Here is a 13,114-nt window from a genome sequence, read left to right as displayed (position 1 = left end):
TCTAAAAGCCCCTCAGAGAAATCTGGAATCTTTGTACAGAAGGTTTTTGAAGTGTTTAAGCTCCCCTGGTGAATTGGAATGATGTATTTTCAGTAGCTTAGGTTTCTCAGTGAGCCGGTGGCAGCGTTTGGTTGGCAGCTTCTTTTTCCTCAGGACAACTCTGTTGCTGTGGTAACAGGACAGGCGGCCCACTCAGAGATGTCCATTTAATCCCTCGTGGCCAGGTCATCTGGCACGCATAGACCTTGCCGCACTCCCTTTCCCCAGAAGCCTCTTGCTGGGGTTTCTGATCCCTGTCTGGTCTTTGGCTCACCCAGGACTAAGCCCTGGATGTATGTGGTAGTGGCTGCCTCCTGGAATCGAGCCACCTCAGTGGCTTGTGTTGAATTTGTCTGCTCCTGTTCACTGTCTGTTTCTCAACGAAGAATTTCTCTGCTCTTTCATTACTCCTCCCCCATCTGCAACCGACTCATCCTTGAAGACTCAGTTGAAACCCTGCGCCTCTCTTGGCCCCCTAGCCCTGACCACTTTGGCCCACTTTCATAGATTCTTTCAGTAGGAACATTTTTTTCAGAGCACTTTTTGGGGCCACATACAATAACCTCCCTCCTCTGAACTCGGGTTTTTTATCTCCAGTTGTTTAGTACTTTCACTTATTCTGCCATTTACGTGTTGTCTGGAGTCACTAACAGTTTCATGTGTTAGCATCCCGCCCCCCCAACGAGACTGTAAACTAGCAGGGGTCATACGTTGTCCTTGAAATGCCTGGCCGCGTATTATGCCAGAGTAGTCTACAAGGGGTCGCATCCAACTGAGTCAAGCCCTTGCTTAAACTCTTTAATGGGTCATTTTACTCTCAAATGATTACAAAGCTCCTTGGCCTGGCTGCTGCCACCCACTCTTCAGCATGTCCCCGTTATACTGACATCCCAGCCGCACTAAACAACTTGCATCTCCATGAACAGGCAGTGCTCTCGCTGGCTCCCCACATGCTCTTCTCTCTGCCTGAAATACTCTTCCCTTGGCCTCGTTTCACCTGTGTGATTCCAGTTGTCTTTTGGGTATCCTGGGAGACCTTCCTGTCCGTCATGAGAATGGGTGAGATGCTCCTTCTCTGTATTTCCATATCACCCTGTACTTGCCCATTAGGGCCCCATGGGATGACTTATATCTGGTTTCCTATGTTGTAGTTACAATGCTTAGCACAGAGGACAACCAATAAGTATTGTCCCTCCAAATGAATGACTTGTAGGTCCACAATAAATAACTGTTAAAGGAATTAAATGCAGTTTGGCTCCTTAAGGGAGGGAGTGGGCAGGGTGGAGGGGAGATTCCCTAGGATTTGTTTTTAAACCATTGATGTTGTCCTGAAAGAACAGAAGGGACTATCTCTCTATGAATCTCTCCTCGCTCCTCTGTCAAGGCTCAGGAGAGGATGCTGGCTAGAGGACTAGAGACAGTATCAGTCACTTACTGATTCCCTGCATCCTAGTATTGTAGAGGGAGAGGCTGAGAAGGACTCCAGGAACATGTTGTTCCCATGCTGCATTTTATAGCTGGGGAAACGGGTCCAAGGAAGGGAAGAGCCTTTTCCAAGGCTGTCTACCCGATTTAGCAGCAGGAACAATAATATTGTAAAGCCTTCGAGAAGGGAAAGGGTTTCTGTCACGTGCCCTTTGTTGCTCTGTTTTACTCTGACTGCGTGTGATGTGCCAGGGCTGCGTCTTTAGGCACAGGACTCTGGTTCATTCACTCCTGGGTACATTTCACCATATTGAGCACCCACTCCCTTCCAGGCCTTCTCTGCACCCTGGGGATACAGTACTGAAAGAGGACCAAGTCCTTGCCCTCATGGAGCTGACAATCTAATGACAGATGCAGAAGTAGACATCTTTATGTAAATAAATAATATTTCTCTTTCTATCCTTGGTACAATACTTTCACAATTACAGACCACTTTATTTAAAAATAATTTAAAATTATATCGACATTCAGAACAAAATAGATACATTCAGTTAGATTAGTGACTTCAAACCTGTTTGGTTGTTTTTTCCCCAAACCAAGGCGGCTGCAAGCAAAACAGATTGTGATTCTCTGTTAGGAAGGGCTTTTATCAGAATTGTTCAGAAGGAGCAGGCTGCCTCTGAGGGCAGAAAGTGTCCTGTCATTGGAAGTGTTCATTTAATTTGACAAACACTAAGTCAGAGCTTAGCTTACCATCAGTCAGGTCCTGCCTCAGACAGTGGGATGTAAAGATGAATAAGAAACAGCCCTTATTCTTATAGAACTCACAGCCTTGCAGATGCAAAAGGGATTCAATATCACTTTTATTGCAGTTCAACAGACTTTTTTGAGCATTTACTATTTACCAGATATGAAGCTAAAGGTTATTTTCAACGCTGAGCTTTTATGTCACATTATTTTTTATTTTCAAGATTAATAGCTATCACTAAATTAGTAGCATGTGCAAAGTATCCTTTAATTAAGGAGAAATGGGTGATTGTTAGGTTTATGCTAAGAGAGGGTCTTGTCTATGGAAATGAGAGCCCTTCCCTTTGCATCGTAACTACTTGGACTTTCTCTTACATCCTTCACACTAGCTACAGAGATCCGTGGTGGCATCAGGCGAAAAGCAGTTACCAGTGGAGTACCGCATCAGCAAAAGGTAAGAGGGATCCCTCCTTGGCAGGGACTCTGGTCATGCCTGCTGGCCACCCTTGGGCCTGTGACACAGGTGACTGAAGGTCAGCAACAGCTATTCAGGTGCTGTCAGAGATGCCACTGGAGAACCTGTAGTTCACCTTTTTATCTGTACATTCTTATTGAGAAGGAGCAATTTCCACTCCCCTCACCCGTGGGCCTTTCACAGGTTGTTACATGGTCTGAGAACTTAACTAGGAGGCCATTAGGGAAAGACTCGAAAAAGTTCCTATGCCCTACACCAAAAAATAAGTGTGTAGTTGTTCTCCTAACCAGGATTGCTTTTCCAGAGAAAAAGTCCTGTCTCTATTCGGAATTTGACTTTACAAGATTCCAGCCCCACCTCCTGACTCATATTCAAAGTATGACTTACCATCACTCAGGCAAGAGGGATGGCCAGAACCTCTGGATCTGATGCCTTCTCTAGAGGGGCAGATTCAGCTGTGAGAGCTGAGGTGTATTCCTCCCCCCGCCCCCCCATCCCTGGTAACCCCCACTATAGCCCTTAGTTTGTGCTGTAAGGACAGGATGGATGATACAGTAAGAGGAGGGTCCCCACTGGAGCCAAGGGAGATGGTGACAGCATCCTTGGGGAGAGGCCAGACCTCAGGCTGGGTGGATGATTTTGTTGTCTGGGAAGAGTGATGAAAGCTTTGATTCAGAATCATCTGGCCTAACTTATTTGGTCTGGTACATTTTGGGACCTTTTACGTTAGGAAGTTATTTTCTAAGTTTTGAAAGGTCCATATAACCTCAGCTTCATTGCTTTACCTTTCTGACATGGTGTTGTCAAGGAGAAAATTCAACCTTCTGTTTAGATTCACTGCTTTTAGAGTAGTAGGTGATATTCTCTTTACTTTTCAGGTAAAGAAACTGAGACCCTCATTGCCTCCTCTCACTACCCGCCGCCCCCCCCCCCCCCCCAACACATTACACCCATTTGAATTTTGGTTCTGTCCTCACAACTTCACTGGAACTGGTCCTTTAGAGGTCACCAGTGAACTCCTAATCACTAAATTCTTTTCCTGCCCACAAACCTACACTGACTCTTTGTTGTCCACAAAGACCAGGTTCCCAACCACAGTGCTTTAGCTTCCTACAACATGCCCTGAGCCTGCTTTTCTAGCCTTATTTCCTGTTACTTCTCTTGTAGACCAAATGCTTTCAGGTTGATACACACTATATTATGTCAGCCCACCACACCTATGCTTATGCTGTTTCTTCAGTCTGGAATACCCCTGTGTCTTTTCCATCTTTTAAAATTTTATGCACCCTTCAAAATTTGGCCACATGTCTATCTTACCTCAGTGCCCCAGTCAGAATTAACATCTCCTTCCTCTATGCTCCCCAGACCTCTACTTTAAAGGCTGGTTCTTGTTTTTCACTCTACCTTGATTTGTATTCAGGTGTATTTTTGTATATGTGTGTCTCCTCTCATGAGCTCTTTGAACACATTAGCTTTGTCTTGGGTATCTTTGTAAACCTTAGAGCCCACAGCATAGCACTATGCATGCACTCCATACAAAAGAATGAACAAATTAATCCATCCTTTATAGACCAAAGAAGTGGTCTTCCCAGACATGCCAAGGTGCTTCCCTTAAGAGCCTTCATCATCTCCCTAGGAGCTCACTAGCTTTGTTTGGGGAGCACTTCCCCACTTCCCAGGGACCTACATTCTGATCCCAAATCCTCCACTTTATTAGAACCTCAACAAGACATACAGGAAAAGAGAACGAACTTTGCTCTTTGGTCTTTGACCTATCTTGGTTTGTCTTGGAGTAGAGCAGAAGAGCAGAGATTTTTCTGTGTTTTGCAGCAATCACCAGTGTACAGCTTATAAAGCATCTTCATAAGCATTGTCTGTCACAATCTTCGTAAGTCTGTGTAGTAGATGTTATTATTATCCCCATTTTATATATGAATACACTGAACCTTAGAGAGGTTAAAGGTTAACCTGACATAGGGTCAAGCAGAGGATCCGGGACTGGTCTTACTACTCTGAATCCAAAGGTTTTCCCATTGCACCCAGCTTCTTCCATTATGTTGCTAAACATAGCATTTTTAAAGACAGGGTTTTGTATTCTTTCTCTTTGCATCCCAGTGCCTGGTGATGTGAACCGTCACTCTTCACAGCACCTGGCACAGGGTCTGGTTTACAGTAGGCCTCAGAGAATGTTTGCTGAATGAACGTATGAATGTTAAGATAGAGCACAAAATGGACTGAGCTGACTTAACAGGAGGAGTGAGCAGGTAATTAGGTATTCATGTCTATCTTCCTGTCCTCCCTGCCTGCCTGCCTGCCTGCCTTCCTTCCTTCTGGCAGTTGACATCATTCATTCATTCATTCACTCACAGATATTTAGTCATTTCTGGCATCAGATCACTGATGCTGCAACCTGTGGTGTGTTTTAGTGCCTGGCTGAAGGATACCGTTGACCCAATGCTGGTGACCCTTGACCATCGCATTGCTGCCCTCACAGGCCTTGATGTCCAGCCTCCCTACGCAGAGTATCTCCAGGTGGTAAACTATGGAATTGGAGGGCACTATGAGCCTCACTTTGACCATGCTACGGTAACTATGGGGTCGGTCACCAATCTCCTGGGGTAGGGAATGAGGGTGTTATTTATTTCTCTGAGGCAGAGCTCTGATAGGGCCCCCGGGGAATACTAAATGATATCTTAGAACAAAGGTTCTTGTTCTAGGTAGATCTGAAAGCCTTAGTTTCAAGCTGATTGTTGTTGACTCTTCTTTTTACTAAAACTCATTGAAAAACATTCTTAAAATGACTGAATTTTATGACAAATTATATCAAACTCTTCTATGACAGAAGAGTGTGTCTCTTTGGCAAATAATTGGGACTACAGTCTTATGACTTAGTATTTTTATAGAATAATTATCTGTAATATTTTATGTATTAATTTATTTCAGCAAGAACCCAAAGGTGCAATTTTTTTTTTTTTGGCTGTGTTGGGTCTTTGTTGCCGCACGGGGGCTTTTCTCTAGTTGTGGTGAACTGGGGGCTACTCTTCTTTGCAGCGTGCGGGCTTCTCATTGTGGTGGCTTCTCTTGTTGCAGAGCATAGGCTCTAGGCACTCGGGCTTCAGTAGTTGCAGCACATGGGCTCAGTAGTTGTGGTGCATGGGCTCAGTAGTTGTAGCACGCGGGCTTAGTTGCTCTGTGGCATGTGGGATCTTCAGGGACCAGCAATTGAACCCATCTCCCCTGCATTGGCAGGCGGATTCTTAACCACTACGCCACCAGGGAAGTCCCCTGAAGGTGCAGTTAACCCCTCACATAATACTTCCACTACTAACAAGCAATTTTGTTTGATTACAATTCACTTATATGAGTATCTAATAAGTTGATAAAAGAAAAAAAAGTATATTGAGTACCTGCCAGCAAAGATGGGCACATACTTGACAGGTATAGCTCAAGGCTATATCCCATCTGTGACTCCCTCATTTTTCTCCTCCCTGTATTATGGTGGAATCCTGGCTGTCACTCTGGTGCCATCTGAATAAGTTAATGATATGTTCTATTTTTGTTTCAGTCACCAACCAGCCCACTGTACAGAATGAACTCTGGGAACCGAGTCGCAACATTTATGATCTATGTGAGTCTTGCTCTGGAGGGACCAGGGCTGTTTACTTAATGACGATTTATATCTCTTTTATTTTATGGTTTTTCAAAGCAATATCAGATACTGATTTTATCTGACATTCACAGAAGAAAAATATCTAGGATGTTTGTGAATTTCATATAGCATTCTTGTTAGGCACTGTTAGAGATATAAAGAAATACAAGTCAGCTCCTGCCCTCAAAGAGCGTGTAGACCTAAATGTGACCTTGTCATCGGCAGTGATTAGGATGGAAGTGGGGTTACACTGAAGGCAAGAGATCCTGGGACCTGAACAACACAGGAAGGGGATGTGAGAGTCTCTCTCTTTGAGGTCCCATAGACTAGTTGGTGTTGAATAGCATGGACATATAGATGAAGTTGTGGAACTGTGAGGGGAAAGAGAAGAGAAATGAAGCAGTTGAGATTATGAGAGGAAAGAGCAGAGATCCCCACAGAGAAACTCAGTAAGTGTGGCTCTCTCACATGTAGTGAAAATTTGCTTCCTTATCTCCTCATAAATTCTTCAGTACAGTCTGTATTACACCCCCTGAAATAAATTGGCCTCCTCTCCTAGTTTCTGACCTGATCCTATAGAATTCAGACCCAGTCTTTATTATCTCACCTATCCGCTTCCCTTCAGATCATGTGGGTTTACCTCTTTCTCTATGGACAAGTCATAATTTCAGTTATCTGTCACTTAAATTATAAGAGGTGTATTACTGTTAAATGAAGGAATAAGCATGCCAAATATAAGCGCTCTACCTAACACCCTAAGATGAAGGCCTGGTTTCAGGCTCATTAAAATAGCAGACACCCCCACCCTAGCATTCCCTCTTTCCTTAGTGCTGTATGTGGTCTCCACAGTGCAGCCAAGAAAGGACAAGCAGAGGCCAGCACTCTATAGTCTTAATGCTCGCAATCCCAACGTGTTCCTTCACGTGGCTCAGTTTTCACTTTATGCAGAACTGGAAAGGCTGCCACTGCCAATGATGTCTGGCCTCTCGTGGTCATTCTGAACATTCTGACAGGCAGAGGGATGGCTGACGTCAGCTCTCTGGGCAGGGACACGGCTTGCATCAGCAACTGCTGCATCTCTGGTGGATGGCTCAAGCTGGCACGGGAGGTCACAGGCAGTGAAGTACATTGATATCAACCAAAGAATAGGACACCTAGGAGCCAATATCTCTCTGTTCTTTATCCCCGTAGTATCTTCTGAAGCTGACTCACTGAGTACAGAGGCCCAGTTACTATGGTAAGGATAGCATGGATGCAAGAGCCCAGCAATTTTAAGAGGCAAATGCAAAAAAAGTGTGTATGTGTTTGGATTTTAAGCCTTTGATACACAGTGGAATGGAATGCATTTTGGGTTTGGAGTCAGTTGGTCTAATTCTGTTTCTGCCACTTAACATGTGGCCTCAGCACAAATGACATCAATTCTTTGAGCTTCTTTTCTTGCTCTGCGCCTCCTCACAGAGCTGTCATGAGAATCTGATGTAATAATGTAAGGGGATATCTCTCTGTGAAGTTTCATACAGTATGTTTCTATTGTTGTATCCCAAAAAGCAAGTATAGGAACCCATAAGTGGGACTGTGGGTCCCAGGAAGTGCTAGGTTATGCCCAGTCCTTTCATCTTCAGGGAGGGGTTAAGACCATTATAAACATTTCTGAAGACAAGAGATAAGGTTTCTGGGGAACATAAGAGTAATATTGTAGGGAGAAAATAATCTTTAAGAAGTGGAGGATTGAGTTGAAATCAAGTTAGTGATTTTCTGCTCAGACTGAGCATAAGAGCAGTCCCAGTACAAAACAGTGGAAGGTTTACAGTGGAAGATTTCCCTCCCCTCCACCTATCTCACAATCCATGCCCTGCTCATGAGCTTCACAGCACACAGATCCGATTCTCTTTTCAGTTTGTTGGGTAAGTCATTCCTTCCCACTGTGCTATGAAGCCACAGGTAGAGGAAGGCAGGAAAGTCCAGGTTCCCTCCCTTGTATCTTGCTTACACCCACAGTGGCTGACAACAGGGTTTGAACAGAATCGTCCAGTTTGTTAGTTACTTGAACACAAGGAACAAAATTGTTGCTCTCATCGCTGTTCCCAGAGGGTTACAGGGGGAGCCAAGATGTGCTAAAAAATCTGCCTTTTCCAGGTTCTGAATCACCACGTCAGTCTAGTTTCCTCTAACAAAATGCTAACATCCTAACTTTCATAGCCCTTGCTCTGTAACACAGGTGACTATGGTGGGATCTGTGAATATTCTGGTAGACAGTTAGCCAGGTAAGACTGGCATGCTGTGTCATGCTGTTGGTGAGAAAATAATTTAGTAGTAAATATCTAAAGTATTAAACATTTGCATATGTTTCAAAAATAGTCGTCATCTAAACAGTGTTCTGTACGCCACTGGTCATGATCCATTAGTGGGCTGTGAAATCCATTTAGTGGATCTGGTCAGCATTTAAGAAATCTGAACTAGAACAGAGTAAAGTGGAAAATAAGAGGGTATCTGATGCAGTAAGAATGTTTTATGAAGCTTACTTCAGCGACGTGTCTGTGTGTCTTGGGTTGTGACATAAACTGTATTTCTTCCTGAGGATCTCAGAATTTGAACTACTTATGGTAACCCTCAGTAAGGATGTTAGCTGGAAGGGTAAAGAAAGGGGGGATTTCTAAACGTTGTCCTCTTGTGGCCCTGCAGGCAAATACTGATGCCCCTGAGTAGGCGCTCTCTATTCCTGAATTGGGTGACTGTCTTTCCACAAGTATTTCTCTCAGAATTGAAATAGGGGCACACAGGAGGGAATATATGGAAAGATGAGATCAGATGTCACATGAGGAAGAGTAGGGCAGTTGGTCTGTTTCAACTCTGGCTCTTCCTCTGGCCTTGTAGCTGAGCTCGGTGGAAGCTGGAGGAGCCACAGCCTTCATCTACGGCAACTTTAGCGTGCCTGTGGTCAAGGTGAGTGGGGGTCTGATCCTGACAGATGGTTTTAGGAGTGCAGAACTAACACCCCAGCTTTCATGCTGCCTGTGCTTGCAAGCTTATTCCTGGGAGATGGGATAGAAAGAGGTTTCCCCTGATAACCAGAATCAAAGATAATCCCTCAATTTCGACTACTGCATTTACTTGTGCTTCTATTTTTTATTCTATTTACACATATATTACAAGTAGATGTTTATATGTCTGCCTTCCCATTACAATAGAACTCCTCAAAGGTGAGAACTCTGTTTTATTCCCCTTCGGATCCTTGACAGCAACTGATCCCTTCAGTCATTCGTTTAGTAAATGTTGGGGGCTGGAGGCACTGAGAGTACAGAGGAAAACTCATAGTTCTTGCCTCCAGGAGCTCACAGAGAAGTTAATAGGCAGTACTGCAGTAGGAGCTATAAAGTCAAGCAAGGCATAGAGGAGGGCCAATGTGGTAAGAGGTTTGTTTAATGAATGAATACTCCCCCAAATTTCAGATCAATCAATCAATCAATCAGGGATGGCAGCCCTTACTTCAGAAATGAAATGAAGACAAATAATTGAGATCATGTCTCATAGCACTTAGCACAGTACCCAGCATCCTAAGCATTCAGTGAGTAAATGCTGGGTATCTGTCAAAACTCAGGGGGTTGGCCAAGGTTAAAGTAAGCGTATAGGAAGAAAGGCTGGGTATGGGGTGGGGGGTGGGTGGGGGCGGAAAGAACATGTGAGATTTGGAGTCAGAACACGTGGGTTTGGTTTGAGTCCTTACGTTGCTACTTCTTAGTTGCATTATTTAAAGCCCCTAAGTCTCAACTTCCTTGCTGAGGAGGTGGGGATGATGTCGATGCCTGCTTGCTGGCGGTGTTATTAGGCAGTGCCTAAGGAAGGGGAAGCGGCTGAATTAAGTTCTTAGTTGTGTGAGGAATATTTTGTTCCACCTTGTGCTTTTTGTCGAGTGCCTCTCCTCAGTGATCCAATGACACCCTGTGCTCACCTTTCCCCTAGCACTTGTCACACTGCCTCATCCTGCTCTGCTTTTATGTCTGTCTCTCCCAGAAGACTATGAGCTCCCTGAGGGAACTGGACATGATTTGTCTCTGCATCCTCAGGGCCTAGAGTAGAGCAGGCCCTCAATAAGCAATGCCTGAGTGAATGAGGAAATGGCAGCTTATACCATTTTGTGCCGTTTTGTGCATGCCTTGCCCCCAGTCTGCATGGACAGTTTTCTTCTTTAATGACATGCATGCATCTGTCATCAGTCAAGTGCTTCCTAAGGACTGAGATTCTGAGCTGACCTTCCCTGGGGTGGGGTCTGCTTGTTTTCAGAATGCAGCACTATTCTGGTGGAACCTACATAGGAGTGGTGAAGGGGATGGTGACACACTTCATGCTGGCTGTCCTGTCCTGATAGGAGATAAGTGGGGTAAGGCCTGCCTTGCTGGGCGTGGGAACTGGGTGAGGGGTGAGGGGTAAAGTGAAATAGAGGGTGGATGGAAAACAACATAGCCTCTTCAATCCAAAGGCTTCGTAACAGTGCCACATTGTATTGAGGTGATCAGATTCTGGATTAGTTGCCACCAATACATTGGGAGCCCATAAAGGCTCCCAATGTATTTTGTCATAGAGCAGGTGTCAGTCAAAGTTTATTGGCCTGACCAGATTGGAGCACAGCTAAGGAAGAATATGGTGCTAAGTCCCAGTCCTCTATCCCAAAGAAAGAACCATCAGATGCTTTCCCACGAGGAGATGGTCAAAGAAGAGATAAATAAGCAGGGGATGTGTTTATGTCATATATGTGTCTAAGAGCACTTAGCTCTGAAGACAGAAAAAGAAGTAGAAGAGGGACTCTTGTGCTGAGGTGGACTTTGCCAGGAGAATCCATCCCTTTTCTCTCATTACCCTGGAATGGAACCTCGGGGGAGGTAGGCTTTTAGGAGCTACATGACAGGTAAGTGACCACAGTACCCATGGGTTTGAAAAATCTGTAGTAGACAGGACCTGTCAGGGACTTCTTCTAGGGGCCACTGTCCTTTTTGCTATTTACTGCTGCTGAAGCAACATCCTGTAGTCCATAGCAGGGCTGGGACCAGGGTGAGGTAAATGAGTTGCCGAGGGTGTGAAATGTAACCACTGTGTGTGTGAGCATTGCCCTCTGCTCTGCTGAGCCTGCTCTTCTTCATCCCCATTCTCCCCCAGTGGCCAACAAGTGGATACACGAGTATGGACAGGAATTCCGTAGACCCTGCAGTTCAAGCCCTGAAGATTAAAATGTTGGCAGAGAGAAGCTAGAGGAGTCCTTTGGCTTTCCAGAGAAGCCAGAAGCCAAAAGCTAGGATAAGAGAGGAGAAAGGAGAGCAAGCTTCTGGAGGAGGGCTTTGTCAGCATTGCCTGTTCCTTGCAAATGGGAGACAAGAAGTGGTCTCTAGCAGGGGAACTTACAGAGTTTCTCCTCAAGCCATGAGTTACAGCAGAATGAACAATACAAAGGAGGGGGCAAGGAGGCTGGAGAGAAGTTTCTGGAGCTCAGACACTCTGTTGGGAAAGTACACATCAACAGTCTCCAGGGTTTGGTCAGGGGGGCTTTCGCTTGAGCCTTGACCACAGGGCCCCAGAAGTGGCAGTGAGGACACCCGCAGGTGGTGCCTGATCCCCAAATGCCCTTCTGCCCACTGACTTCTGCTGTCTCTGTATCAGGAACGTACCTCATGTGATGACTTTTTTAAAGCAGAAAGTAACTTTTTAAAAATATGATTTTTTAATACAGCCATTAAAAAATGTTTTAATAGTCATTAAAAATGTTTGCAAGTCATTTTTCATAAGCAAGAACATTCTTACATTGTAACAGTGAGTGAAAAAGGCAGAGTATAACATATAATCTCATCTTGGCTCCCCTCTCACTGCATTCCAGACACATGACATTCTTTCTGTTCCTCAAAACCAACGTCAGTCCCACTCTTCAGGCTTTTGCATTCGCTGCTCCCACCGTGACTGAGCTCTCCTCACCATTCCACTCTTGGCTCAGTGCCACTTCAGAGAGGCCTTCTCTGACACCCAACCTTCCAGCCACTTTCGTTCGCATTAGCCAACTTTATTTTCTTCCTAACGCTTTTCTCAAAATTAGTTTATTCATTTAATTGTGGTCAGTTGCCTTCCCTGCAGGGTGAGTACTTTAAGACCCCTCTATACTTTGTAAATGCCTCTACTGTAGCTTCCATCTCACTGAATTTCAATATTTGTTTATTTGCCTGACTGCTTGCACTCCTTATACCTCTCGGTATCCCCAGAAAAAGGTCTGTTTCAAATAAGTAGGCATTCAGAAAATATTTTTGGATAAGTGAATAAGAAGGCCTCCTTTGAGCTGCACTTTGGAGGACAGGTAGAATTTTTATAGGCAGAGTCTAATGAGGAGAAGCATTTCCCAGCAGAAGGACTAGCATGAGCTAAGGCTGCATTGATGAGTGACTAATATTTGAGCACTTGTGCAAAGAGAAGATTCCAGGCAACTTGGCTCAGGTTCCTCAACTGGAGTGGGGGCATGTGTCTTGCTCACAAAGTAGCCACACAGGTAAAGGACTAGGCGCTTAGACACTGTGCTGCCTCCGCCCGCTCCCTGCACCATGCATGTCAGGATTTCTGCCTCTCAGAGCTCTGTGGGCCCCAAGGAAAAGGTTCTGGTGTGCTGATATCCAGCTTCCTGCAGAGCCTCCATGAGCACTCAGTATTTCCACTGAGTGCCTCAGAATTCTGGAAACCCTCTTACTAAATTACTATCATATAGGGGAGGAAAAATACTTTCCCCCTAAGTATTCTTCTGAGTTCTTAGC

The 13,114-nt window shown here is 44.8% G+C and overlaps 1 protein-coding gene across 1 annotated transcript in view; it reads left to right on the top strand.

Moving 5' to 3' along the window:
• Positions 1-12,109, top strand: part of P4HA3 (prolyl 4-hydroxylase subunit alpha 3) — a 34,271-nt gene extending 22,162 nt beyond the window's left edge. The window contains exons 8-13 of the mRNA XM_057750370.1: positions 2,601-2,665; positions 5,113-5,272; positions 6,252-6,314; positions 9,210-9,278; positions 10,617-10,713; positions 11,487-12,109. Coding sequence (XP_057606353.1) covers positions 2,601-2,665; positions 5,113-5,272; positions 6,252-6,314; positions 9,210-9,278; positions 10,617-10,713; positions 11,487-11,557 — 525 coding nt within the window. The 3' untranslated portion in view covers positions 11,558-12,109. The remainder of the gene's footprint in view (positions 1-2,600; positions 2,666-5,112; positions 5,273-6,251; positions 6,315-9,209; positions 9,279-10,616; positions 10,714-11,486) is intronic.
• The last annotated feature ends 1,005 nt before the right edge of the window (positions 12,110-13,114 follow it).

Source organism: Hippopotamus amphibius, chromosome 9 (assembly GCF_030028045.1).
Source record: "Hippopotamus amphibius kiboko isolate mHipAmp2 chromosome 9, mHipAmp2.hap2, whole genome shotgun sequence".
Taxonomy (NCBI): Eukaryota; Metazoa; Chordata; class Mammalia; order Artiodactyla; family Hippopotamidae; genus Hippopotamus; species Hippopotamus amphibius.
The sequence above is the reverse complement of the archived record's forward strand: the minus strand, read 5'-3'. Positions and strand labels throughout refer to the sequence as shown.